A 27513-nucleotide genomic window follows, 5' to 3' on the forward strand; every position below is an offset into this window, starting at 1 on the left:
TTTGCCACGGAAAAGTATGTACTTCCCTCGGTTTCACCTTTTGGAGGTTGACGTGTGGTGTGTGTGAGACTGTCCTTGTGAATCTAGTTGGATGTGCGTCATGAAGCATTTGAATCAATGTTCCCTTGCCAAACCCCTGAGGGCCCCGATATGATGATTGGTCAAACGTCTTTCGGTTTGTTTTGTGTGACATTAAGCTGGACTTCTGGATAAACCTGTTGAGATGGACGTGACTTGCTGGAATCCACTCCGAGACACTGAGAACTATTCGAGGTTGAAGTCGAGACGTCGTTTGCTTGAGAGGCGCGCTTTCTAAAGGTTTGATGAACTGGACCGATGTTTGAAAGAGCACCGAGTACACTGCCACCGGCTGGGAGAACAGAGGGGTCAGCCACTTGTATCAGGTAGCCGCTAGCTACGGGAGCAGCCACGCTGTTGGGTGCTTTGAGAAGATTGGAGATTGGAGGGCAGACCTTATTTCCTTCTCTGACGCAATGGCTTGATGATGGCTGGCAGCACACGTGCCGAGTTTACCACTTCATGCAACATCTTTGCCTACCTTACGTAGTCTACAACTATGGAGTGGGTAGCAAACCTTAATTGATCCCCTCTAATGAACTTTGATCTCGCTCGGTGAGACGAATATAGCTTCATAATGTCTTTCTATAATCGTTTTCTATTATATACCGTCTGAATGTAAGGATCTGCGAATCAGTCGCTCTCTTCCTCAACGATATCGATAAACATGCTGCTGGGACTTCTTCGCTGCTGTAGCAGCTTATCATAGAATTCGAAGCCCCTGGAGTGTTTGCATGGGGAGCAATAGCTGTCTACACTCGTAGCAAAGCTTTGTGTGAAGATATAAACGATAAGTCTGTCCACGCACGTGTATAACAAAGCCTATATTGGCTTATACGAGTAAGCTTAAGTCAGGGTATGCCGTCTACAAACATAGTTCTCGAGCTACACCCGAGAGCTAGAGAGCTTCTTGAGACCCAGTGTTCCACATATTTACACTTCTACACCGGAGAGCTGGAGAACTGATGAGAAGGCCTAGTGTCAACCCAATCACCCCTCCACAATAGACTCTTCCACGTTTCAACATCAAGCAGAACTACCATCTGTCACATAAGAGGAACACCAAAAAATGCAAAAAGACAAAAAACATACAACAGCCGGTGTTCGCTGGTGGTCACCCACCCAACTACTAATCTGCCGGTTAGTGGCTTATCTATGGGGGAGCAGACGGGACCCCGAGTTTTCCACTACCTATGGTCGTATGTGGTGGTGAGGGCATCACGATGCACTGATGAAAGGAGTCGCAGCGGGAGGGGTGAACAAAATGACTGGGATGTGATGGAATTCGAGCACCTAAGTGATGAAATATGAGCACACACTCCTGCCCATTGCTGCATAGCCGTTCTTTGTTCATGATGCTAGACCAGTGTACTTATTATCCCTTGTGTCTCGTTTTTTCTGTCTGTGACTCCCATGGAAGGGGACATTGGGCGATCCCGTACCTTGAGCAGTATCATGCATGTGGAATACCTTGTTTGGAAGATTCAAGCATCTCAAGTCTTGCCATTGCTCGTGAGCGCCATTCATTGTTGGTGCTGTGAACATTATCCCGAGAGTGCACTAAAGAGGTTGCTTTCAACGCCCGTGGGCCGAAGATTCCTAATGCTAAGACGGCGATTGATACAGAACGTCGTCCGAGCCCAACCCCAAGTGCCTTTATCCTCACACATAACTCCATTTCAAAGTCCGCTATCTCTTTCTATATGAAAGTCTATGGAGATAAACCCCTGATATCCTCTCGAGGCCTGCACACTTGTCTCTACGGGGGTTTGCTCCAACCTGCCTCCCAGAATCATCTAACCCATGGACATGGAAACAGCCCCTTGCCCGGCGATATAGGATAGCACTCAACCAAGCCCGCGTCCAGCTTCGAGCTGCCTAGAGGCTTGTTGTGTATCCAACAACTGGCACTTGCGTAGGGCCCCAGTTTGGCCGGACTCTGCTCCTCGCTTGGCCGGGCAACCAGCTCCCCTTGCTCCGTGGCCATCAGCACGCCATGCTGGAAGCGGTCGAGCGGCGGTGGCTGTACTCCGTCTATGTGGCTATGGCCGTTGACGGATGCTTTCATGTTACTGTCTGTTGCTGTCGCAGCTGACGGTCGTTGCTGTAGCCTGGCAATCAGGGGAACCTCTGACGGCTGGCTCCGCAAGATCCGGAGATACGGGACAACGAGGAACCGGAAGCAGGCGGCAGCAGCTCCAGGATTGCCGGGCAGACAGAAGATGGGGACGATGGTCCTGGGATTGCCGGCCTCGTCCCGTCCCGCTGCCATGTACGCGAACAGAACCGGGTGGCCGGGCCGCATCGAGACGCCATGGAACACGATGTGGACGCCGTCCAGGTTTCCCAGCACGCTCGCAACATGGTCGAACCGTCCCTTTGACACACCTCCACTGGTCAGGATCATATCATGACCTTCAGCCAGTGCCGCCTCAAGTCCATGGTAGACCTGCCGTTCGTCGTCAGAGAGGGCACCCAGAGAGAAGGCGCTCACTGACATGTCGAGGAGCGCTGAGATGAGGTACGGAGTGTTGGTGTCCCGTGGCAGCCACGGTTCGCTGGCGACAAACTCGTCGCCAGTGGAGTAGACGGCGACCCCTGGGTCTTTAACGACTGGAACCGCCTCGATCCCCAGCGACGCCAATGGAAGGACGTGGTGGGACTGCAGTGTTGTGCCTGCTTTGACGACGACCTGCCCCTTGGCGATGTCGCTTCCCGCCAGTCGCTTGTTTGCGTTGTGAAGTAATGGCTTTCCAACGAGTATCTCCGATGCTAGGCCGTTCCGGTTTCGACATGCGGTCTTGGTGTCTTCATACTTGACGCACGCATCGAAGCCAGCCGGAAAGATCCCCCCCGTCATGATCTCGATGCATGGGCTCGCATCGTTCTCGAAGCTCTCGTCTGAGAGCTCCCGGTCCTCCGCCCAAGGAGCTTCTCCTGCTCTTATCCTCCCGAGAACCCTGAACCGTGCTGGTTTCTGAGGCGATGCACCGGCGGTCTTATGAGACTGGATGGCATAGCCGTCCATGGCAGATGTGTCTACAGCGGGGGTCGCCTCCGGACTGACAATGTCTTCAGCAACGACACGGCCCACGGCATTCTCCAGCTCGATATAAGCGTCATTGTCTCGACGCAGCGCCCTGTGAAGCTTGGCGACGCTCTCAATGAGGAGAAGGGCTTCTGAGTACGATATTCCCATGGCCTTTGAGGTATGACAGTATACCAACTGCGCAGGACGGGTTGACTGGCGACTCGAACAGCTCCCTGAGTGCGTCCTGGAGCTGAATCGAGGCCAGGTGCAACAACGACTTGTCCTGCCAGTCATCCAGGCACCCGGTCGTCTGGCACCCATGCCGTTTCTGTTAGCGTGCCGACCACCCGCGGAGATGTAGTCGTCGTGGTCGAATCGAGCATTTTGCTGGAGAATTGATGCAAAATGAGAATCGCCTCATTGGTGACAGTAAAAAAAAATGATGGACTGATGACGTTCGTTGACGGTCTTCACCCACGTGAATACCGGGACAGCCATGGTCTCCTTTTAAGCCCCGACGTTGGGCCCAAGCCGTCGGAAAGATGACGGGAATGACAATGTCCACCCGCCCGCATCGTATCAATTACATGTGCCGGCTGTGAACATTGAAACTTGGTGAAGCCTGTCTCGGACTGAACTTCCCCTACGGAATGCAATATGGCTGCCGCGTCCGCACAGCCAAAGATTCAGAGCCGCGACTCGATCGAGGACGTCTGGGGGCCAAGGACGCCGTACAAGGACGAATGGCCTACGAGAGTGGACAAGTCGTGCGACGAAGAGCCAGAGAAATGGGTGCAGAGTGCGTGCGTACTGTGCAGGTACTGTGCAACAACAACCTGTCGGAGTTGGTGAGGCATCAGATATGCTGACATGATGAGTGACACTGCGGTTGAAGCAATGGCTGCGGACTAGATATTGGAGTCAAGGACGGCAAAGTCGTCGGCGTGAGAGGACGTGCGACTGATCGTGTGAACAAGGGCCGGCTGGGCCCGAAGGGTCTCAACGGGTCAGTGGCATTAATGTATTACCCTCTTGACGACTTGATGCTCATGCAGTACCGCTGTCCCACAACAGGTGGAGGGCCATGCACGCAAAGGATCGCCTGACGCACCCATTGATCCGGAAGAATGGCCAGCTCGAGCGAGCTTCGTGGGACGAGGCGATGGATCTCATCGTGGCCAAGTCCAAGGACCTGCAGAAACACATGACCAACCACAGCATTGCCTTTTACACGACGGGTCAGCTCTTTCTGGAGGAGTACTATGCCTTGGCCATGGTGGGCAAAGCCGGATTGCATACTCTACACATGTAAGTGCTCCATATACTCTTGGTTCCAGTTCCATCATGTTCATATGATACACCATCCACACATATGAATAGGATAACTCGACATGTCCTGATGCTGACAAGGCCAGGGACGGCAACACCCGACTCTGCACGGCAACAGCAGCAACCGCCATGCGCGAATCGTTTGGCTCAGATGGTCAGCCAGGCTCGTACGGGGACATTGACTACACCGAGTGCATCTTCATGGTTGGACACAACATGGCTGCGACGCAGACGGTCCTGTGGTCGAGGATCCTCGATCGCCTCGCAGGTCCATCTCCGCCCAAGCTCATCGTCGTCGATCCCCGCCGGTCCGAGTCGGCCAGCAAGGCGACCCTGCACCTCGCACCCAAAGTAGGAACGAACCTGGCACTGCTCAACGGCATCCAGCACCTAATGTTCAAGAACGGCTGGGTGGACTACGAGTGGGCGGAGAGGCACACCGTGGGACTTGAAGACCTCAAGGCCACTGTTGCCGAGTATGATCCGCAGACAGTCGAAAGGATCACAGGCATCTCCGTTGAGCAGCTGGAAGAGGCCGCGCGCATCCTGGGCACGTCGAAGAGCCTGCTGTCCACGGCGTTGCAGGGAGTGTACCAGTCCAACCAGGCCACGGCCAGCGCGTGCCAGATCAACAACATCAACCTGCTCCGCGGCATGATTGGCAAGCCGGGATGCGGCGTGCTGCAGATGAACGGCCAGCCGACGGCGCAGAACAACCGGGAGGCGGGCTGCGACGGCGAGTATCCCGGGTTCCGGAACCACCAGAATCCGGCTCACATGGCTGAGCTTGCGAAGCTGTGGAACATCGAACCAGCCAAGGTGCCTCACTGGAACGAGCCGACGCACATCATGAACCTGCTCAACTACATCGAGGCCGACACCATCAAGATGTTCTGGATCACATGTACGAATCCGCTCGTCAGCCTGCCAAACTTGCCTCGGGTCCGTCGCTTGTTGACCAAGCCCGATCTCTTCGTTGTGTGCCAGGACATCTACATGACGGAGACGGCCGCCATCGCAGACGTTGTGCTCCCGGCTGCCCAGTGGGGGGAGAAGACGGGATGCTTCACCAACGTGGACCGGACAGTTCACATCTCGCACAAGGCCGTGGATCCTCCGGGCGAGTGCAGGCCGGACCTCGACATCTTCCTCGACTATGCGAGGAGAATGGGCTTTAAGGACAAGGACGGCAACGACCTCATGCCGTGGAAGACATCCGAAGAGGTGTTTGAGGCTTGGAAGAAGCTGTCCGCCGGACGTCCGTGTGACTACAGCGGCCTCAGCTACGACCGCCTGACGGGAGGTTCCGGGATTCAGTGGCCATGCAACGAGCAGAACCCTCACGGCACCGAGCGGCTGTATGCGGACGGGCAGTTCTTTACAGACGTCGACCACTGCGAGAGCTTCGGCCATGATCTCGAGACAGGAGCCCCGTACTCCAGGGAAGAGTATGAGCACCTGAACCCCCGTGGTCGAGCGATCCTCAAGGCATGCCACTACTCCCCGCCGATGGAGGAGCCTGACGACGAGTTCCCGCTCAGGCTGTCCACAGGTCGCAACACCTACCACTTTCACACGCGCACCAAGACCGGGAGGTCAGCGCCGCTGCAGAAGAGCTGCCCTGAGCCCGAGGTCCGCATTTCTGAGCAAGATGCCGCCAAAGCTGGTGTCTCGGACGGGGAGATGGTTGTTGTGCGGTCCAAGCGAGGTGCGGTGGAGGTGAAGTGTCGAGTGGGCAAGATGGTGAGCAAGGGGAATGTCTTTATGCCATTTCACTTTGGATATTGGGACAATAAGGACGGGAGAGCGACTGCTGCCAATGAGCTGACGATCGGTAAGTGTGCACAAACCCCCCCACGACAAGTCGTGCTCTGCCTTCCTCTGCTAACAATGGATTGTAGACCGGTGGGATCCCGTCTCCAAGCAGCCCATGTTCAAGGCCGGTGCGGTCAGGATCGAGATGATCCCAGCCGACAGAGCCAGCGGCCCCTACATCCCGGAACCCCAGACCGGAGCACTCGAGGAGGCTGCCCAGAAGCCTGATGTGTCCGCCATGACCAATTCCGAAGACCAGGCCAAGTATGAGCGGCAGATGGAGCTGTTTCTCGGCGAGACATACGAGACCACGGTGCAGCTGCTGGAGATTTACGGGTCACTGATTCCGCAGCTCATCCACCACGACCAGGAGGTTGAAGGCGGTCTGCGCATGCTGCACAAGCTGGCCGATGGCATGAGGGCGCGGTTGGAGCCACACGTCCAGAGGCTGGGAGAGAACAAGCAGCGTGGCAGACACCGGGCTCACGTCCTGCGAGAGGCGCTGTTCCCGCACCCAGACGACGAGTCGGACTCGCCGTCCATCGCCTACCAAGTGCTGGAGACGCTGCAGGGCTTGGCCGTGTACCTGTCACACATCCAGTCGTCGCTGACGGCCCTCGAGCCTGTTGCGCTGGCGATGTGGGACGCCGAGTTCAGCCAGGCCGTCCAGTCTGCGCAGCAGTGCGTCCACAGGATGACGGCTTGGGTCAAGCAGCAGATCAAGGTCCGCAGCCCGCAGACGCTGCTGGTGCCCATCATTCCCGCCGCGAGCAAGGGAAGAGATTGAGAGAAGGTTGCAGATTGTTCAACACAAGTCGGGTGATTTTTCTTTTCCCAGTATATAGATACACTTTTAATCATCATGTTTGAACCTCTTAAGCTATTATGAATTCAATATCTATGGTTATACACTCAAGGGAATCGACGAAGCCTCACACATGCCGCTTCCAACCATGATCTAGCCCGAGCATCGTCCCCCTGACCACGCCGCGTAGTGACATGGCCACGTTCCACAGCCAGGCAATGACCAACATGATGGCAAGGGCCGTCGACCAGACCTTGAACGCCCTCGAATCCAGCAGCTTCCCCAGCTGAACAGCTGCATTCGTGTATACCCCCTATCGTAACCGTTAGCCAGGCAAAGAGAGATCAGGATGCAGGAAACCTACCCAAGGAAAGACAATAGACCACGCAACCAATCCATAGGGAATCTTCCTCGGCCTCCAGTGGTCCGTAGCGCCATGCAGAATGCTGATGATGGCAAATATCCACCAGAAGGTCCCCATCCCCCACGACATGAGGCCAGCGAGCATGCTCACGTACCCAACCGGTCCAGCAGCCGCGGCCGTGAGGAACGTGCCTGTGTTGTAACTCGCAAAGCTCCCGCTCAAAACGACGTTGCCCAGGATCTGCAGCGCAAAACTCCCCTGGCCCCAGGGACCGCACAGGATCATGTCCTGGAACGTGCGCTGTCGGTCGGGAAGCGACTTGTCCAGCAGGCGGCCCCAGAAGAGCACGTCGAGCGCAAAGGCCAGGGGCAAGCCGAGCCCGACCAGCATGTAGGAGACGATAATGACCGGAATCTGCAGCTGCACGCTGAGCTGAGCCCCCTGGCAGATGGTGCCACCGCCGGCGGCTGCCGTGAGGGCGGCGATCATCGGGAGCTGGCTGCCCGGAGAGAGATGCGGCACCCCAGAGGGATACAGGCGGACGTAGATGAAGGGCACCACTACCACTATGGTCAAGGCCATGGCCACGTTGGTCCACCACATGGCGTAGGCTGCGATCCCCCATCCTTTACCCCAGGCGCCGTCCTGGACCAGGGCCAGCACCATCATCTGGATGATGGAGGTGTACGAGATGGAGATGCTCGCTAGACACGCCGACTCGCTGATGTCGTGCTTGATGGCGTTGAGGACATGGCGTGGGAAGAGGAGACATCGGACGAGATAGACGAGGAGCATGCTGACAAGCAGCACGATGGTGAGGAGCCAGAAGATGTAGGAGATGACGTGCAGGCCGTGGAACTGGTAATCCAGCTGGTGTAGGATCACGGCGATGATGCCTGTGCCTTGGGGCACGAGGAACCATTGCGAGGTGAAGCCGTAGAGAGCCACACGAGCCGTGGAGGGATTGTTGAGGCCGCCGTTGTTGGTGTGCATTGTTGACACCTGCCTATGTATTGTCATACATTCGCCCAAAACCCTGCAGTTGCACAAATATGAAGTCAAATGAAGCTGTCGAATTCATCTTGACGGGGTCGTCTCGAGTAATATCGTGATAGTTGGGAGAAGCAGCATAGTACATGCTAGTACGGGGCTAAAACCGCGAGCTTCTAACTACAAGTATTGGTAACGTAGGCATGACGTACGGTGACGGCAAACGAAACCCGAGGTTGAACCCCTGTCGACAGCAACTTGAACTACAGCGAGATCGTCGTCGTCGAGGACACAACACAAACAACATGGCCATCAAACTGAAGCCGCTCATACTCGCTGGCGGGAGGTCGACGCGGATGGGCTCGCCAAAACATCTGCTGCAGTTCCCAGACGGCACACCCTTGTATCAGCATCAGATCAATCTCCTCCGCCAGGCATTCCCCAGTGTCACCACCATCTACATATCCTTGGCCAAGGACTCACCACTCGACACATGGCTGCGAAACGCCAAAGACCTCAACGTTGAGATCATCTACGACACTCAGCCCAACCATGATGAAGCCCAGTCAGCAGGACCGGCACAAGGCTTGCTGTCCGCACACGAGTTCGACCCAGCAGCAACATGGCTGGTGCTGGCGGTCGATTACCCGCTGTTGACCGTGGACTTGCTCCAGCAGTTGCAGGATTCCTACCAACCCCCCGTAACATGCTTCCGCAACGGGGAGGGATACTGTGAGCCGCTGCTTGGAATCTGGAGCCCCGAGGCACTGCGGCTTTTGCAGGACAATGTGCAACAGGGCCGCAGTTCCGGACCTTCTGCCGTTGTCAGGCAGCTGGGAGGCCATCAGATCGACCCGGTGACGCAGAGCGACATGGTGCTGATGAATGTGAATGCACAAGCCGACTGGGACAAGGTGCTTCAGGAACTATCCGGTTTGAAAGCAAATTCTGGACGGTCGAGATAAGCTATCCAAGGACTATAGTCGCACCCAAATATAGATAGAATAGATAGACTGGTTTCCTCACACCTTGCTTGTCCCTCTTCATCTTATTAGCTGGCCAGCTATGTTTTGTAACCCCGTACCAGCTTTGCTTGCCCGCTCCTATTCTTTCTTCGCTTGGATATGTAATTGACTTCTATTCTGTATCTTGTTGGTCATGGCTATGGAGGGCAAAGACAAAATCAAGTAACACAGGCCCTTCAGATACATACAGCCTTTACAATGCAATTGTCCAATACCGGACCTGACGCAAGCATTCCACCGGCACCAGCAACAGCTCGACAACTACCGCACGCCCGCAAAGCTGCGCACACTGCTCCCGAGTCACCAGCCTGCCCTTCCCCACACCAATTTCCCTCAGGATCTTGGTAACAGAGTCGTCCAGTCCCCGTGCGCGCTGGTAGATACCTCTCCCCTTCTCCAGTGCGGCTTGGAACTCGGGCGTGCCCATCTGTACCGCCTCTGAGATGAGGGCTTGCTCAACCGTCGAGTAGGCACTTACACGCACCACAGTTGAGCGCTGCGTGCTCGATGAAGTCGTTACCCACTGCTCATGGTAGTCATCAAACCATGATTCCACATCAATGTTGACCCTCTTCGTCTCCGCCTCGCTCCTAGAGCTCGCATCCGTGCTGAAGAGGACCGAGGCGTCGCCTCCGATCCTGTAGCCGCCGACGTAGAAGTCGCCATATGTGGCATGGAACGCATCGATGCCCTTGCGATGCAGCACGTCAAAGGCATCTGCCGAGAGGTCTGGCGGACGCACAAACGCCACCGTGCCGGCGCGGTAGCTCGTGGTGACCGAGGCCTTATTTGAGTCCCTGTTCTCCATAACGTCCTTGTCGTAGTGCACGGAGACGCTGGCTTCGAGAAAGAGCAGATCGAGACCGACGCCGGCGCCAATGCTGAGGTGGTCTGTTGATGCGGACGAGCTCATCACTTCCGAGGATCTAAAGCTGCCGCTGCCATCATCTGCCGTGAATTCTATGGGCGCCGAGATGAGGGAATCTGCGTCGAATGCCGACTGCATGGCGAATAGATTTCCACCATTGGCCGTGGCCGCCGACCGAAAGAACATGCCCAGTGGGAGGACGCGGGCCTGCCATGGGAGCCGGATAGGTGACAGGGTGATTGCTTGCTGGGCCACGCAGGGGATGAGCGGGTTGAACACATCTGGGTCGAGGGAATCAACTGTTAGAGGGGCCAGTTTGCTGCCGACTTTGGCAAGTCCAGAGGCTGCCATGACGATGGCTGCTCATTGTCTTGGTTCTGCGAGGCTCAGGTTGGGACTTGGGAGGCGGAAAGACAAAAGTGGTCTCGAAACGCTGCCCATGTGTTCCGGAGTCCTGAATCCCGGAGCATTCACGGCGCGGGCGTCTTACAGACTTCTATATACGGAGGCCCGCGGTCTGTTCCAACCGCCGTGGCTGCGGTCTAGACTGGGGGTGGCCGGGTTATGAAGCCAGCTGAAAGGGTTCAGCCAGCCCGGTGCGATATATGATGGCGTCGGGACTATCCGAATGGGTTGCGCTTGCGGCTGTTTTTACCTGTCACTTTTCGAAGCCACTCGCGGGCAGAAAGTGGTGGCTTGTGGCGAGGAAGAATCAGCTACTGCAGATTGCCAACGTGATTTGCTCAAGTCCGCCGGTAAATACTGGAACTATATCATGTCTGCATTGGGCTGACATTCTGCGAGGGGTTCGATTCCAATAGTACATGTAGCAAGACAATACGGACTACGTTGTGGCTTTTGAACATGGCAAGTTCGAAGTCTGGCCTGCTGCTTGCCCGAGGCCCCTGTCCAATATTGACAATAGTCGCATGCTCCATCCAAGGTCTTAAGGAATAGTCAGGGACCTTACAATGCCACAGAGTGTCCAACCAATTTGATAGAAAACCTCGAGCTCAGTCTTTCAATTCATCATCTTTGGTGGCCATTGGTCATCACTTAGCTTGAGCTTTGAGAATCTGCTTCTTTTGACCTTGGTGGTGTATGTTGGTGTTGTGCCACCATGTCTCTAAATCTTGCGCCTTACAACAATGGCATGCGCCTTGGTACGTTTACATTGTTCGCACATCTCCGAAATCTTTCCTTACAAAGACCACTAACGCGATATAGGCCAAGGGTAGGCTCTGCAACTGGATTCTAAGAAGAAGGCGAAGAATCTAACAGCCCTAGCTTCAATTCGTACACACAACAGATCTGCATTGACGACGCCGTTGTTATTGATCCCGACCGCATCGACAATGCGGTTACGAACGATGGCTTCACCATGCGAGAGCTTCGGTATGGCATTGGTGCACGCGCAAAAGCTGCCCGTGCTCTCAAGGGGGAGGTGGATGATGAGGATGAGGAGGACGATGAGGATGAAGACGAGGACGAGATCCAACCTCAGCCTCGACTAACCGAAGCGATCCCAACAGTCGCCGCTTTGGCGGGTTCCGATACCTCGAATGTACAAACACCATCCATGATAGGACCTGCACCACCAACACCCCTTGACAGTATGGCGCTTCAGCTGAGCCAAGACGTGAAAACGGTGGCCAAGCTTGTCGAAGACATTGCCAGACTTGAAACCGCCATTGAAGAAGCAGTTGATCCCGACAGTGCGGAGGCAAAGCGAGATGCTCTGCTTCTCGAAAAGAAGCGAATGCGCCTTGCTCGTCTCAAAACAAATGGAACGGGCCTCAAGAGCAAGAATCCTCGCGGTGCCGCGCGGGAGTTGTCGAAGCGTGGTCCGAGTCAGATTGTCTCGTACAGTTCACGCTTTGTGAACAAAATCAGGTATCTAATGGCTTGACTTAAACATCCTGCTTGTCTGCATACAGCTAACGTCTACCAGTGAGATAACCGACGACATGAACATCTCTGGTTCTCTTTCGATCAAGTACGGCGCCATCGGCGGCTCCGGCAAAGGTTCCTTTGTCGATTCAGACAAGTTCAAGGAGAGCGACCTCAACTTCTTCATCTCCGTCAAGGTCATCAACCAGAGCATCAACATCAAGGATGCCCTTGTCTTCCAGGGCCTTCCCTCGGTAAATGAAACCAACTTTCGCTCCGTCTTTGGCGACTGTTTCATATCTGGGTTCTTAGAGGGCGGCGAATTCAATGCCCTTGTGAGCATGAAGGTTGTGAACAAGGACAAGCGCATGGCTGTCAAAGCCGAGTAATATCCCTCTTATTGACCCTCTGCTGTACGGGCTCATGACTAACCGAGCTTGAATAGAGCAGAAGTCGCTTTGAGCGTGGGAGCTGCGGACATTAAAGCCAACGCCAACGTCGACATAGCCAAGTCCAACTTTTCGTCGCAGACCGAGACGACCATTCAGGTTGGCTGGTCTGGTGGCGGCCATATTAAGCCAGGTAACATTTACTGTTTCTCGCATTTTTTCTGATCTCAGGGAATCTAATTTCATGCAGTGGACAAGCTCTGGACGATTCAGACACTGATGGAGACGGCTGCCAAGTTTCCTGATCTCGTCGCCAACACTCCTCAGCGCACCTAGTGAGTATCTTCAGTTTCCCTTACCCAACTACAGAAGACAGGCTGACCCTCTCCAGTGCTATCCTCACCAAGTATGAGTCGCTTCGGAGTTACATGGCCCTGAAGCCGCCAAAGCTCAAGCCCATGTTTTACGAAAACGCAGCCATTTACACTAACGCACTGTTAGACGCGTATATGGACTACAAGAATGTAATGTCTTTCCATCTCCTTCAGGAGAGTGACAGTTGGCTGATTTGAGCAGATATACCGTACCCTCGGAACTCAACTTTTCGACATTCAAGCAGGCACCAAGAAATTTATAGGCTGGCCCGATGGGAAAGAATTTGCTGATTCGGCTACGCTCTCTCGCATCGATGACGAAAGGCCCTTTCAGGCGACCATCAAGGGGCTGGACCTCGCCCGCCGTGCTTGCCGATTCCAGATGGTCAAGATCGTCAAGGAAGTCGACACGATCGAGGAACATCCAGACTATGCCGCGGATGAGAAGCGCCCAGAGGCCATCCAGAGCACCATCATCTTCCGCGAGCGGCTGCCCGCTGTCAAGGACGTGGAGAAAGTGCCGTACCCCGAAATCTTCGGAACTGAGGCCCCTTGCCCCTTGCTTGAGCGTGTCGAAGGCGACGGCGTGACTGAAGCCGAGGCTGCCAAGGCTGCCAGCTATAGTGTAGACCAACCTGACGTTGGCAAGTTCCAGAAGCTGGCAGCCATGGTCGGTTCGCCCCAAGGCACTCTCTTCTGCAACTTGGACTTTGTCAAGGCTGATTTCAGCTTACGCACCGTCACGGTCGACGTGGAGAAAGGTGTGGTCACCGGCCTCAGCGTCCGATATACCAACGGTCTTTTGGCCGCCGTGGGAACTGCTGGCGGCCACAGGAGCACACTGACGGTACACCATGAAGATGGCGAGAAGATAATTGCCTGCTCGATTGAGACGGGCCGCGTCACTGCTCTTCGGCTGTATACCAATCGTGGACCGGACCTCCTGGGCAACTCGGAAGACTGGAAGCCTGCCGTGAAGAGAGAAGGCACTCGTGACGGCATCCCATTCGAGAATCTCGAGTTGAAGCACTTTGACCCTCTGCTCGTCAACGCTCAGATCAAGGGGTTCTGGGGTTACGGCACCACAACACCGCAAATCAACTCCAACAGCGGCATCTTCCGTCTCGCCCCTATCTGGGGCAACAAAGAGGTTTGTCTCCTGCGCCGCATTTGTGTTTACCGCACTCGTGCACTGACACTGATGCTTGATAGAGTACGGCGGCCACCGTAGGCATTCCCGTGGAGGAAACAACCGACACAGCTAAAATCGTGACCAACGTGGAGGCTCGTTACTGGAGTGGCCACGAGCATAAGGGCTGGCGAGAGTGTGCACCGGGCCGGTCTGCCACGTTCGAGCACACCTTCGCCAGGCCCTTGCCCATTGTCCCTACCGTCATCTACGGCTTCCGCATCATCGATGTTGACAGCGTCAACGCTCCCCGCGTCGCCCTCAGCCTCCCGTCCGTCTCGGAGTCGGGCTACACCCTGTCGGCCAAGTCCTTCCTGCACGGGACGTATAACCTCGAGGCGAGCGTCATGGTCCTGCCACACGGCAAGATTCCTTTCCAGAACGGCTACGTGGACGCCAGCGACAACCGAGGCGGTCGCACGGCGGGCCAGAACGCAACCCTTCCAGTGACGTTCAGCAAGGCCTTCAAGGAGCCGCCAAGGGTCTTTGCATGGTTCACCGAGATCTCGCAGCCGCGCACCCGGCGATTCCTCCGGACATATGTCGACGACATCACGCAGGATGGCATGACTGTGCACATTGACACTTGGGATAACGCCGAGTTTGAAGCGGCACGCGTCGCGTGGCTGGCGTGGCCGGCAGAGTGCGACGGCAAGTTGATCAAGGCCGGCAACGACTTCTTCGCCAAGGGCCAGGGGGCCAACGAGGCGCCTTGGTACGGCGGCAGCTTCAGCAAAGACCCAAAGGTGTTTACCGGCATCAACTGCATCGACTTTCCGGGGGATCCAAACAGCCCTCTTCCTATGCCGATATTTGGGAAGCACGAGTGGGCGACCAAGGACAAGCTGCGTTGGCAAGGGGGAACCTGGGGGGACACGCCGATGAACAAGATGGGCTTTTGCTGGATTGCAATGGAATAAGATGCCTGTATATACCATTTACTATATACCATTTACTATGATTCTATATGTACTCCGTAGATGCTAACCTGAATCATTTGATACATGTCTTCCTCGGATCATCGTTTGTGAACTCCTTAGCCATCATGAGATGAAGCCCCTATACGTAATTATTTGACAGTACAGTTATGAGTCTAGAGGAAGTGCTGACGGCACAAGTGCATTGCGAGAGAGGAGGAGTATCTGCACAGGTATTGAATCCGTAGCTTCCTGGGCTTTGGCCGACTGAGTGAGAGAGACTGTAGGTGTGCCAGAATCCTTCAGCAGGGGGGTGGGGGGCATGCTGGATGAAGCCCTTCCTCGCCAGGACAGGAGGAAGATGCTTCCCCAGGCCCGGGAACTGATAGGTGCCGCCATGCCTGCCCGGGCCGACGCGAGAACGCCTCACGATTCCGTACATGCGCGGGAGCGGGACGAGAACAAAACTAGAAATACGAGTCTTAGCTGAAGGTCGCGCTATTGGCAATAGCCTACTCCCGTGGCGAGCTGGAACGCCCCCCCTCGCATGAAGTCTAGACCACTGAAAGCGTATTCACGTTCAGCCGTAGACTCAGAAAGAGAATGCCTCATATCTGTAGTTCAGCCTCACATCGTCCTACAAAGACGCTACGGTGCCGAGTGTTGGATGAAGACAGAAGCCATCGGCGCCTCGATTTGCGACTACTTGGTCTCGCGCGACGTCTGCCAACTTGCTAAAGCTATAGCCCATCAACATGAACGAAGAGAGAGATGAGAATGAAGGCCTGTTTCCGCGCTTCCAAGGCGGAACGGATTCACTTCTCATGTAAGTACTTGGAGGCTTCCGAATAATGGGTTACTGACAGAGGGGATTTTAGGAACAACGACAGAACGATTGGCGTGTGGTCGCATCAATCAAACAGAACGCATGATTCAAACAACGAGCCCTGTAGTATGGCATGTGAAGATATACCGAGCGGCATACATTGGCATCAAACAGAGGGGACATTTGATCTAGACAATATTGGTTTCGGGAACATGAATACTGCGGACGGCGTGATTGCGCACAACTTGAATAATACATATGATCCGAGCAGCAATATTTCACCTGATAAGTTGGTGCTCCCTGATATGTCGCTGGACAGCACCCAACTACACCTATCAATGCTAACTGAAGAACACGGTTCAACAGTGCGGCCGGCCCTTCTCCATGGAAAGTCATCAACTACCAGATCCCCGTGCCCATCGGCGACTGCTCGGCACACTTTCTGGTTCAAAAGAAGACCGACAAAGTGCACCGGGCGTTCCTTATGGATGGCGGCACGAACGCCGGCACCTACGTCGCTTGGGTTCAGATCCTCAAGGCCCTTCGCTTCATCGACCTCCAGCTGGGGAATACCTGGAAGTTCGACTCGTGGGTCGTCACGCACTGGGACGCGGACCACTACCGCGGTGTCAAGGATCTGCTTCTCAACGAGGACATCAAGTTTACGCGTTGCAACAGCGACGGAAAAACCGTCATCAGGGGCAGCCCAGGCAACTTTGCGTCTCTGTACTTTGCTGATGACGCTTGGCTATGCTGCGGCGCATGGGACAAGGAGGCCATGTTCAAGGGAGGAAACGAATTCTTGCGCCACTTTGTGAACAGGGACAATCTCGACAGCTGGAGCAACTTGTCAATGACCATACCGGCGGGTACTGAAGGACAATCGCTGCTGAGGTGCATACTGGGTCAGCAACTCATAGGTCTAGACCTTTTTACTCGCTCTTACCAGTACGTTGGAGCAACGGGAAAACAGTATAAGTACGCGTTTCACCCGCTTGAATTTGAACATCGGCTGGAATCCGACAGAGATGTGGTAGATGCCGATAACACACCGCGTTTCTGCGTAGTGGGCGCAGATGGGTACGGGATTGGACAGTCGGACCGTCCCAAATCAACAAAACCAACACGCAACAAGCCAGCAAGCGACGATCCAACACGCAACGAGACGTCTATCCTTGCTCTCCTCTACTGGAAAGGCCAGAACTTATGTTCGTACTACACGGGCGGCGATGGAAACCCCGCCGTATTCACAGGGCCTGTACAGACTTGGTTCAATAAGACTTGGTGCAACAGGGACGGGACCCCCCTTGACGTGGAAATGGTCAAGTTGGATCACCATGGGTCAACAAAGGAGAACCTCAAGGGGACCCAGAGGACGAGAGACAAGGGCGAAAGCAACGTTGAAGAAGAGCAACAACTGTCGGAATCGGAGTCGGAGACAAAGAGGGAGGAAGAAAAGATGCCGCCGGCGGACTTGGAAGACATAGGCCTAGTCATCGAGGATATGAGTCCTCGCAAGGTTCTCGTTACCCCGGGAAGCAGCCATGGACATCCCAGTAAGACCTATCCGCCTCCTATTGTTGAAAGTGTTTAGGATGAAGCTAACAGTAACGTTTTTTTTCCTGCAGCTTGGGACGTCATGGTCTTTCTAAGAGATTATCTCGAAAGGCTGCCTGATGCCAGCGGTAACCAGAGTGCGGTGCCACAAGGGCTGTTCACAACTCGCGTACCGTACTGGCTCATCAAAGGAGAGGTTTCTCTGAAAGACCTCAACCTAAAACATTCCCTCGGAAAAGGCTTTCGGGAGCGGAAGCCATCGGCTGCTGGAGACGGCTCTGATAAGATGGTAGAAGAGGGTAAGCAAGTTGCGAATGAGGCTAATCGTGCAGATTCAAAGTATGGAGCAGAAGACGACGATGACGGCGATTCCAATTTCACCATCCGGGACGGCATTGATATGGATATTCAGCATAGACGCGACGGGCAGACAGAGTTTCAAAAAGCGAGGAAAGCATACGTCAATTACATTAGCGACAAAGAAAAGAAAGGAAAGACACCGCAGCGAGACCGCAAGGGCAATATCAAATACAAGTTCTGGACTGGCAAGGAGGCCAAGAGAAAGAACTATCCCGCCCTAAAAAAGGCCGTGGACAAGGCAATAAAGGACTATAGGGAGAAGTATACAGAAGTGTGTTCTGACCTCCTTCACCCCAAGACCATCGGCGCTCCAACACTGAAGGGTCGTATATCGCTAACGCAGGCACGGGAAAAGGAAGCTCAAGAGGAGCGCGCTGACCTCATAAGGTTTGCACACAAAGACGAAAACTCTACCCGCAAAGGCGCGCACAAAGAGAAGAAAACGGGAGCACTGAAAAAGGCACTCAAAGATCAGAGCGCTAACAGTGAAGACGCGATTGAATTGGACCTGCTACACGAGCTATTTCAAGCATGCAATGAGATGACTGAGACCACTGATGATGCTCAGCTGGAGGGAGTGGGGGATTTCGAAGCAATCTGCTGGCAGCCCGTCACGACAACTGAGGCTGAAGATCCGCACTTCCTCATCCGATTCAAGTTCGGTGGTCAGAGACAAGATACAGTTGTGCAGGTCTACGATGACAGTGGCCGGTTTGAATACGTGAAGAAACCTGCAAAGGTTTCCGAAGACAGCGGCCAGCGTGAAGGCGCGAAGACAGATTCGCAGGTTCGCGACGATAATGATCAGGACGGAGAAGTGGTGATAGTTGAACAAAGTGAGGCGCGTCCGACGAAATTGCTCGCCGAGGACGACCAGAATCCCTGGACAAAGTACGCATACGGCGAATGCGCTATCGTAACCATGCTATCCGCCGAATCGATTGAGACCCCAGTCGAGCCAGAACTGGGGGCTCGCGCCGCCAAGTTTTACGGGAAAGGGGGGCCTAAGAATATGGTGTTCCAATATTACTCCAAGCGAAAAGCTGCTACCGAAGGAATCGAAGAGCTGATTAATCTGGCTCGATCAGAAGAGGACAAGTGTAACGAGAGGTAAGTGAATATTCCAGCCGGTGTCGGAGATGAAGTCAAGGTAGTGATGAAAATGTCTGACAGCTCTTGCATCAGCAGTACGGCTAAATCGAAAGCCCTCAAAGCTTCCACGGAAGGAGGCATGGCAGTAGAAGCAGAAGAGAGCAAAGCCGATAGTAGGGATGGCTCGACGACTCCGCTGGAAAGTGATCGAGAGAATGGAGATGTCCATCCTCAAGAGACGAAGCTGAGAAGAAGCGAAAGGCAACTGATCAAAAAACTGCAAGGAAAAAAAAAAGACTTCACAGACGGCAAACAAAGAGAAAAGTACCAGCAACATATTGAAAAAGTCAATAGAGAAACCCCCCAAAGGAAGGTAATACAGTTTTGAAGGCGAGGGGCAGCAGAAAGGAAGAAAAACACCGAGATTAGCGACCAAGGTAGATGAGAAGATATAGTCAAAGGAACATCAAGTGTTTGTTGATTTCACTACAAGCAATGGGAGAAGAGATGGGTATACATTCAACCTTGAACTCATGTGTGTAGAATACGTTGAATCATTTCTTTTATTCGCAATTTGTTACGCTATGCAGATAGGAGCCATTCCATAGATTTGGAACCTATCTTGAAAAGCAGACGACCAGAAAACCCCGGGAAACCCCGAAACTTGAGGTAAGGTGTATGAAGGTAAGGCGAGCCTTAATGCTCTGAGGCATCAAACAGGGGAGAACTACTTCATAGTAATAAATATATCCGTACATCCACGAACCTCGCAAAACTCTCTTATCAGTCATTTACATTGCACTGTAATTCGAGCCTGTCTCCGCGAGGAGGTGCCCACAATGACTCTTGTCTACATACATGTGCAGTTATCAAGGATTATAAGATCAGACACACAAGTATTCCATGGCCTGCAATAGAAACTTAAAATTTCGTCAGCTATAGTTGGCAAGTTATGAGATTAGTAGGTGTTTCAGCTTCACCCGCTGGAAAATTCTATCAGCCTGGCCCTCATGACAATTGCGTCTCCTAAACCAAGTCATTCAGCTTAATACCCCGTAATCTACACTCTTTTCTACTTATGATCTACTGCGAATTCCTCGTGAAGTTCTCTCGCCCTCCCGTTCAACCATTCGATATCGCGAGATTCGTTCTGTAGCATCGGACAAAACCTCAGCAGATAACGGCAACGTCGTTAATAAGTGTCTCAGAGAGAAGAGCACGTTCGATTGGTGTAATTATAGTCGAAGGCATCCAATATTCCGATTAGTTGGGTCACAGTGGCAAGGACCACCAGAATGTGAAAGATTTGATGGGAGGAGCCGTATATGTCGAATTTGCCTGGCCATCGACACTCGGGAAACTTGGTCTGCAGAGTCATGGTATTTAGAATCGATTCCATCGGGTGCGAAATCTGGGGGCTTACGGCGTAAACCAATGCCCCAAGCAGAAGAAATCCTCCTTCGATCAGATAATAGGGCATTCCAGATTGCTTCATCATTTGCGAAAAGCTAAAAATTATGATTCCATGTATTAGGGGTGCAAAGCCAGATAGGCCTGTCCCTACAAACGCAAGTGTTCGGAAAGTGCGGAACTTTTGACCGTGGAATCGTGGGTTGAGCATTATGAAGATGGTGAGCGATCCAAGGACTCCAATCTGCAAGCCAAAGTAAGTGTTGGATGAAGATCGAAAACAGAACAAAAGACAGGACAAAAGACAGGAAAGATATTTGGTTCTTGACTCACCATAGACCAGTAGATCTTGCGTTGCAAAGGTTCACACCAAAAGACCATGTATATTCCCGATACAAAATCGCCTAGCGTCAGGATGACTATGCCCACCAGGTCAAATCGCAGGAATAATTGTTCAACCTCGGAGGAGTGGTTTGTTAAGGTGTGGTACGTCGCTGACAGCCCTAAGCAGACGACAGCAGTCAAGAGGAAGAAGGTGAAGATGAAGAAATCGGTGCCAGTAATATTAGAATATCTACTGGTGAGATACTCTAGGATGTACCACTCGCCGAGCAGAAAGGCGACTGCTGGTATAAGGTGAGAAAATATGTTGACCGACTCGTTGTGGATGTATGACCAGCTGTGAAATGAAACTTTGGCCGAGCCTGAAATGGGTCGATAGCCATGGAGAATGAACTCGTTGTCTTGATGCCATTTCGGCAGCTCTTCAAACGAGAGAAGAACTCTGCGTGCCTTGCCGACCCTAGACGTGCTGTCCGCAGGCCGTGGGCTGAGGGGATCAGTCCCCCGCTCTTTGAACGGCGGCGGCGGTGGCTGGGGCGACGAAAGTCGAAGACGGGCAGCAGATGCCATCGGGACTTGGAGGAGGAGGAGGAGGAGGAGAAGGATGGAAAATGAATGGAGAATGGGGTCTCAGTTGCCTTTTTTTTTTTTTTTTGTTTTTTTCCCTACACGCACTGGCCCTCGTCTTTCTTCTTCTCTGCTAGACGCCAGCCTTGCTTACATGTACCCTGCGGGAGCTGGAATGTGCACTATCAGTAACAAAGAAAAGGCCAAATGTCGGTTTCCCTTCATGTTTGTTTCGCTAGGCCCTACAGGACCCCTGAAACTGCGACGGCGCGTGCTGTGTGGCAGATCCCTGTCTTTGAACCAACCACGTTGCACTACTAAGCGCCCGCTTACTGCCTAGTTTACCTTACGATTCCATCGTCGGCTCACTATCTACCTTTCGGTGTACTGTACGAAGTCCTTCGTGTACATGGTACAGAAAATGGACACATCTCGTCGGTCTCCATAGTATTGCCTACCTTTCCCAGACAAGGACATACTATGTAGGTGAGCAGATCGAGCGCGCTCTAGTTTGATGACTGCAGTCCTCCCTATACCTAGGTATGTCTGATGTCTGTCTACATGCACTGACACGCCCAACGGTATCCTGCCTGGCGCGGATACTGTACACCACTTGATCATGCATTTCCTCTCCAATGAAGAGTTCCTGTGGCATGAGGCTCTGCTCCCCTAATCTACAGCATGTGCTCGCCCAGTGGCAAAAATGCCTCATCCTTGCCCGTAATATAAGTCTTCTGTAGCACAAACGTGTTTCCAACTGTGTAAGCTGCGAGATAGTTGAAGACTGCGGATTGCACCGCCTGTCAAAGAACTTCGTACATAGCTACCAGTTGGTTCCGCTCTCGGGCACTTAGTCTTCCCGAAGAGTTGGCCTACTACCGTAGACTAACAGTGGAATCGACAGATACAAGTTCTAGTTGCAGCGCCTTTCAGAGGTGATTGGCCGAGGCGAGGCGGAAGCGGCGTGCTTAGGGTTACTGCTAGTACATACCTAATATTATATCAGTAAGGTGGTATTTTAATATTTGACGTCCCAAGAGGTTGAGATATTTAGTACTCATTGCAGATGGAGAGAGCAATGGGCAGCGATCAAAAGTGCTTCTTCGTAGACAGATATTCTCACCTATTAGTTCTTGAGTTCTAAAGGTGAAGCGTCTATACACGATTGCAAGTCTCTGTCAGTCCCCCAGCCCGAGCAGAACAGTCCAGCTGTCTATACAGCTTCAGTTTGCTCAATAAACACCCTGAAGCTGGCACACATCCAGTGTATGACAGGTCGTGAAACCTTGGAGCAGAGCCGCCAGGTGTGCGGCCATGGCGCATAAAATGGCGACATGAAAGATCTGGTGCGAGCTTCCCCAGATATCAAATTTTCCTGGGGCCAAACGCTCTGGAATTCGGAACTGCAGAGGGTTCGTCAGTGAGAGGTGATTCCCGTCTTCTGAGCATACTTTACAAGCATGCTAAACATACCGCGTATAGGCTGACTCCGGTGCCATAGAAAGCAAGCTCGACAAGATACCATTTCATTCCCGAGTACTGCAGCATGTATTCGAGCCCATATCGCTGGACTCCGTGCAGCAGGGGTATGAAGGATGAGGCACCAAAAACAACAAAGGCGCCCACCTTTACTTTCCGCCAGAGCGGCGTTCTCAACAGGGGATGTGAGATGAGAACACCGGTAATAGTACCCGTCGTTAGGATCTGGAACTCATGTCATCGTATTGATCAGTATTGTGCTTGTTTGACCTAGACTGCCGCGCGGCGAAGGGGGGGTCGGCGCGGAGGTGGGATGAGCGTTGATGTTTGCTCGGACAGACTGACAATAGCCCAGTGCATTTTCTGCAAACTTGCTTCACAGAAGAACACATAGTAGATTCCGGAAGAGAATGTGCCCACTGTCACAATGACGATGCCAAGCAGATCCATTCCGTGCCAGAACATTTCTACGGGATGCGAGTGCGGTTGCATCAGGTGGTAGAGTGCGCTCAGAACCAAGCAGATTTCCGCACACCAGAAGTAAACTCCAAACATGGCATAGTCCGTGGACGCGATGTTTGTGAATCGAGGATCCGCCAGGAACCGCAGGAAGATAGGTGTGACGAGCGGTAGGAGCAGAGCGCCGACCAGATGGGTGTACACATTGCAAGTCTCGTTGTGCAGAAAGGTCAGGCTTGTAAAGATCTCCAGATAGTCGGCCTTCTCCGGTCGATAGCCTGTGAGGATGTACTTGTTGTCGAACTGCCATTCAGCAACCTCCTGCCACGACACTGTCCGTGGTTTGTTAGCCTTCGGCTGGTGCGTGGTGCCGTTCGTGGTGCTCATGTTGCCATTCGGCACCTGTCGTTTCTTGAGTTCTGCTCCCGACATGACTCTTCTCTAAGACTGCTTGAGCGGCACTGGCTGGCGGTGCAGCTTGAAAGAAGGATATGATGGTGATAGAGACGAGAGAAAGATGTTGATGCCAGGGCAAAAGTGTTGGAAAAAAAAAAAGACCAGCAGATTGGTGCATGTAACAAGAAGCGGATGGGTGAATGTAATAAGAAGAAGAGAATGCGATGCAATAACAAGGGACGAACGCTCAATGCTCTCCAAACCAATTGACGACATATGATCTTGAGCGCAGAGAGGGAGTGGCTTTAAGCATTCAAGGTATTAGGACAATGAATCGAATGTGACCAACGTACTTCATACCTCGTACACAGTATCTTCATACGTGCCTGTGACCACACGCAGGCAGACACATGGCCTCCACCGTTGCCGCCTCAGCTTTGAGATGGAGGGTCGGCTGCTGGGGAGCTGGGAATCTACAACGATGGTGATTCGCTTGTTGGTTCGGTGTCCTTGTTCCCCTGCAGAAATAAGACCTAGCAAATTAGCACAGCCCGCCGTGAGGGGTTTCACCAACACCATGCCTGGCTATAGATAGTAATTATAATTACACAATACGCCTCGGTTGATCAACCCAAGGCGCGACGGATACACGTCTCACAGGGCTACACAGCTCTATGGTGAGAAGAGCCCGTCATTGGATTCTGTCATCATAAAGTTGGGTGTAATAGGTGGCGATTTCAGATTTCTACTAAACCCCCATTGATAGCACACCGGAATCGCGTCTCAGTGAAATATTAGGATCTACCATCTCTGGGTGTGCATACAACACTGAACCATGAGTGTGGAGGATTCCCAAGGCTTGCTGCAGTCTGTGCTCGGATTCTTCGTTCGAAGGCGACCGGAAAGGTCAGCGCAGCCCACGTCGTTGGAATCGCGGAAACGAGCAGCCTGGCTACGCACGGAGGCATTTCTGCAGCAAGAGGCCGCTGCATTCGAAGAGCCTGACCCTGAGCGTATTGCCAGGACACTGCGCGCATTCGAAGACTATGTGCAATACAGCTCTGATGGGGAATCGGATTCCGTAGGTGCTCCCGATGGACGGCAACCTTCAGACTGTCGCCTTTTGTCTACTAACACAAGGCTACGGGAGCAGGGCTTCCGCCGAGATATGCCATATCCCAAGCTTCGGGCGATGCGCAGCATGATGGAGCATGGGACTCATGATCCGAGTTCATATCCAGGTACTACCATTCGCGTAAGTAAGCGGAAACGAGACAGCGACGCCGTCATTGAGGAACTCTCGAGTATGGAGAGGGAGGCAAGGAAGCGCCGAGTGCTGGCTCGTGAAGAGCCGAATGCTGCCGACAATCTCGAAGAGCCCGATGCCGACTTCGCGGTGCTCATGAGGAGACATCTGGTGTCATTGGATAACGCGCTACGGAAACACTGGATATGCGTCTGCCAGAAGTGCTCGGGGTTGAGCGTCAGACTCTCGCTGCCGCAGCAGAGGAAGGATTTCAACGCTGAGACATCCTTCGAGGTATTCTTTGGCGTACGGTCTCCTATTGAAACCGCATTGCAAGAAGCCAAAATAACAATCAAGTGAGCTTCATAAAGCTTCGTGTGATGACTTTCACTGACATTTTTTGGGTAGAGATGTACAAAACAGGATGAGGAGCGCGTCTGAGCCCGCGATGAGCGGCGCGTCCGAGTTTGCCCACATATGCCAAAGCATCACAGAGTCTCTCGGTCAGCGAAATTGCTTGCACTTGGCTCTTGAGGGCGGGATATTCCAGAGGCTTCGTCCGCAACCAAAAACATTTGGTGGCGAACAATTGTCGCGGACAGTATCCTTATCGGCTCTATTCAAGCGCCAACAGGAACTACGCGGTAGTTCATCTGCACTTCCGCTCAAGGGGAAGCGAATCTTGGCTGTAATACTAGCTACTGCGCTGCTCCCATTCTTAGAGACACCGTGGCTGCAGCCTTCCTTCAACCATTCGAATATCCTGTTTGTTGAGCCGCTGCAGGACGGAGAACTCCCTGATATCACGAAGCCTTTCCTGGCCATGGAACATATTCCCATCGTCTCAGCCGGCAAGACAGGCTCCGGAGTCAGTTCCGACAGCTCCAAACACATGGTTCACCCCAACGCCACCGTGCTGGCGCTTGGTATACTCTTGTGTGAGCTTCACTACTGCACACCTGTGCAGCTGATGGCAAAGGACCCGCAAGGGGCCAGAAACGTCAACTCTGATTATTATACCAGCCTCGATATGCTCAAGTCTCTGGAGGTTGACGCTGGCGTGGACTACTACCTTGCTACCAAAGCATGCCTCCAGTGGGAGTACTACCCTCCTGGACAGCAGGCTGACTTCGAATCTGTCGACGTCCAGCGGCTCTTCTACCAAAACGTTATCAAACGCCTCGAGGCGGAGATATTCAAGTCATGGGGTCTTCGGATACAGAATCTGGGCTCGTTTGATCCTCGACAGAATGAACTCTGCTGGGGTTCCATCGGCCAAGAAGTTGTCCGCCATCAGACAGGCAAGGCCGAACCCTCTGGCATAAATAACGGAGCACACGCACCACTTCCGTACCGTTCGATATCTGACGCTGCGCCCGCCAGCTACTCGTCCGTCCATTCAGATGTGGTGCTGCGGATGGCGGGGCCTGCACACTCTTCTCCTGGATTACAACTCCGCGGACACTCCGCTGAGCCTCCAACTAAGAGCTTGTACTTTTTCGACGCAAGCCACCAGACGGGCTCCGAGCAAGAGTAAAGTGTTTTCTTAGAGTTGTCAAGGCTTCTTGGTACTAATAATTTGTCCAGGAGTCCACTTTCGCAGCAATGGATGGACAATCTTCTGTCCTCGATTCATCACCACGTTGACCCTTACGACGCTGCCGAGGCCGGGAGCGGAACGTTCAAACCAGTGCGAATAGCAATCTTGGATTCCGGATTTGATCCCGAAAATCCGCTTCTCATGACTGAGGGTCAACGACTGGACCCGCGAATCAAGGAGGCGCGAAGTTTTGTACATCAAACAGCCGCACACGAGATTCGAGACGAGATCGGACACGGCACCCATGCCCTTGGCCTGCTGCTCAATGTTGCGACATGCGCTGAGATCTTTATCGCCAGAGTTGCGAATCGAGAGACTCTGGATCGCAACACTTACGATGACATTGCAAAGGTAAGCCTTGTGCCAAAGCATACATGTACCTTTCTTCGCCTTTCTCCTTGTGCTGAGCCAACTGTCCCTGTAGGCCATTAACCACGCAGTTTCTGAATGGAAAGTGGACATCATCTCAATGTCATTCGGCATTCGCGAATATAACGAGCCCATGAAAACAGCCATATCGAATGCACTACACAGTCAGACATTACTGTTCGCTGCGGCATCGAACGACGGAGCAAACCTCGGCAGAGCTTTTCCAGCTAAATATCCCAGCGTCTTTTGTATACATTCGACTGATGGCAATGGCAACCCCTCTGCTTTCAATCCGACGGCAGACGACAAAGACGTCAACTTCAGCCTGCTGGGGGAAAACGTCTCCTCCCATTGGCCAATTGGCAAAAACGGCCACAACGAACCTGTCAAGGCCATGTCGGGAACATCAGTTGCGACACCAATCGCCGCTGGGCTTGCCGCAGCGATTCTGTCCTTTGTCCGGCAGCAGGAACAGCACATGGCTCCAGGAAACGAGTTGCTTGCGCCCTGGCTGAAAGATGTACACTCAATGGATGAAGTTCTGAAGAGCATGGTTAAGCAGAGGAGGGGGGCAGGCTATGACTACATAACGCCTCATTCACTCTTTGATAGGAGGGCAACAAGGCAGCAGGTTTACGACAAGATTAAGGATATCAGAAGACACTTGTATGACTAGCAACCCTACACAATCTACCTACTGCGGCCCAAATTGTATTTGATGATAGTATATAAGGACCTGTCCACCC

At 53.2% G+C, this 27513-nt stretch overlaps 11 protein-coding genes across 11 annotated transcripts; 6 read left to right on the forward strand and 5 right to left on the reverse strand.

Annotated features, from left to right (window-relative positions):
• Window positions 1-1870: 1870 nt before the first annotated feature.
• On the reverse strand, window positions 1871-3277 carry CCMA1212_008572 (Molybdopterin molybdenumtransferase; the record flags this gene model as incomplete). Its single annotated transcript, XM_073705697.1, has 1 exon — window positions 1871-3277. One exon carries the CDS (start codon window positions 3275-3277, stop codon window positions 1871-1873), a length of 1407 nt encoding a protein of 468 aa, XP_073555760.1.
• Window positions 3278-3766: 489 nt separating this feature from the next.
• Window positions 3767-7040, forward strand: CCMA1212_008573 (Nitrate reductase; the record flags this gene model as incomplete). Its single annotated transcript, XM_073705698.1, has 5 exons — window positions 3767-3927; window positions 4005-4115; window positions 4184-4417; window positions 4525-6272; window positions 6340-7040. 5 exons carry the CDS (start codon window positions 3767-3769, stop codon window positions 7038-7040), a joined length of 2955 nt encoding a protein of 984 aa, XP_073555761.1.
• A 145-nt stretch (window positions 7041-7185) lies between these two features.
• Window positions 7186-8415, reverse strand: CCMA1212_008574 (Sulfite efflux pump SSU1; the record flags this gene model as incomplete). The annotated part of the gene is made up of 2 exons (XM_073705699.1): window positions 7186-7371; window positions 7423-8415. 2 exons carry the CDS (start codon window positions 8413-8415, stop codon window positions 7186-7188), a joined length of 1179 nt encoding a protein of 392 aa, XP_073555762.1.
• Window positions 8416-8717: 302 nt separating this feature from the next.
• CCMA1212_008576 (uncharacterized protein) lies at window positions 8718-9377 on the forward strand (the record flags this gene model as incomplete). The annotated part of the gene is made up of 1 exon (XM_073705700.1): window positions 8718-9377. One exon carries the CDS (start codon window positions 8718-8720, stop codon window positions 9375-9377), a length of 660 nt encoding a protein of 219 aa, XP_073555763.1.
• Window positions 9378-9630: 253 nt separating this feature from the next.
• CCMA1212_008577 (uncharacterized protein) lies at window positions 9631-10656 on the reverse strand (the record flags this gene model as incomplete). Its single annotated transcript, XM_073705701.1, has 1 exon — window positions 9631-10656. The coding sequence occupies one exon, from the start codon at window positions 10654-10656 to the stop codon at window positions 9631-9633; it is 1026 nt and encodes a 341-aa protein (XP_073555764.1).
• Window positions 10657-11425: 769 nt separating this feature from the next.
• On the forward strand, window positions 11426-15067 carry CCMA1212_008578 (uncharacterized protein; the record flags this gene model as incomplete). The annotated part of the gene is made up of 9 exons (XM_073705702.1): window positions 11426-11468; window positions 11533-11539; window positions 11593-12198; window positions 12257-12580; window positions 12641-12777; window positions 12835-12919; window positions 12976-13108; window positions 13161-14108; window positions 14171-15067. 9 exons carry the CDS (start codon window positions 11426-11428, stop codon window positions 15065-15067), a joined length of 3180 nt encoding a protein of 1059 aa, XP_073555765.1.
• Window positions 15068-15915: 848 nt separating this feature from the next.
• On the forward strand, window positions 15916-18921 carry CCMA1212_008579 (uncharacterized protein; the record flags this gene model as incomplete). Its single annotated transcript, XM_073705703.1, has 3 exons — window positions 15916-15919; window positions 16283-17446; window positions 17519-18921. 3 exons carry the CDS (start codon window positions 15916-15918, stop codon window positions 18919-18921), a joined length of 2571 nt encoding a protein of 856 aa, XP_073555766.1.
• Window positions 18922-20103: 1182 nt separating this feature from the next.
• On the reverse strand, window positions 20104-21221 carry CCMA1212_008580 (uncharacterized protein; the record flags this gene model as incomplete). The annotated part of the gene is made up of 3 exons (XM_073705704.1): window positions 20104-20265; window positions 20323-20553; window positions 20643-21221. The coding sequence occupies 3 exons, from the start codon at window positions 21219-21221 to the stop codon at window positions 20104-20106; spliced, it is 972 nt and encodes a 323-aa protein (XP_073555916.1).
• CCMA1212_008581 (uncharacterized protein) lies at window positions 21033-21266 on the forward strand (the record flags this gene model as incomplete). Its single annotated transcript, XM_073705705.1, has 1 exon — window positions 21033-21266. The coding sequence occupies one exon, from the start codon at window positions 21033-21035 to the stop codon at window positions 21264-21266; it is 234 nt and encodes a 77-aa protein (XP_073555915.1).
• A 1184-nt stretch (window positions 21267-22450) lies between these two features.
• Window positions 22451-23588, reverse strand: CCMA1212_008582 (ADIPOR-like receptor IZH2; the record flags this gene model as incomplete). Its single annotated transcript, XM_073705706.1, has 3 exons — window positions 22451-22621; window positions 22692-22922; window positions 22974-23588. The coding sequence occupies 3 exons, from the start codon at window positions 23586-23588 to the stop codon at window positions 22451-22453; spliced, it is 1017 nt and encodes a 338-aa protein (XP_073555828.1).
• A 799-nt stretch (window positions 23589-24387) lies between these two features.
• On the forward strand, window positions 24388-27443 carry CCMA1212_008583 (Major intracellular serine protease; the record flags this gene model as incomplete). Its single annotated transcript, XM_073705707.1, is given in 6 exon segments — window positions 24388-24391; window positions 24410-24633; window positions 24706-25154; window positions 25207-26331; window positions 26386-26749; window positions 26823-27443. 6 exon segments carry the CDS (start codon window positions 24388-24390, stop codon window positions 27441-27443), a joined length of 2787 nt encoding a protein of 928 aa, XP_073555917.1.
• Window positions 27444-27513: the final 70 nt, after the last annotated feature.

Source organism: Trichoderma ghanense (assembly GCF_004382785.1).
Source record: "Trichoderma ghanense strain CCMA-1212 chromosome Unknown scaffold_12, whole genome shotgun sequence".
Taxonomy (NCBI): domain Eukaryota; kingdom Fungi; phylum Ascomycota; class Sordariomycetes; order Hypocreales; family Hypocreaceae; genus Trichoderma; species Trichoderma ghanense.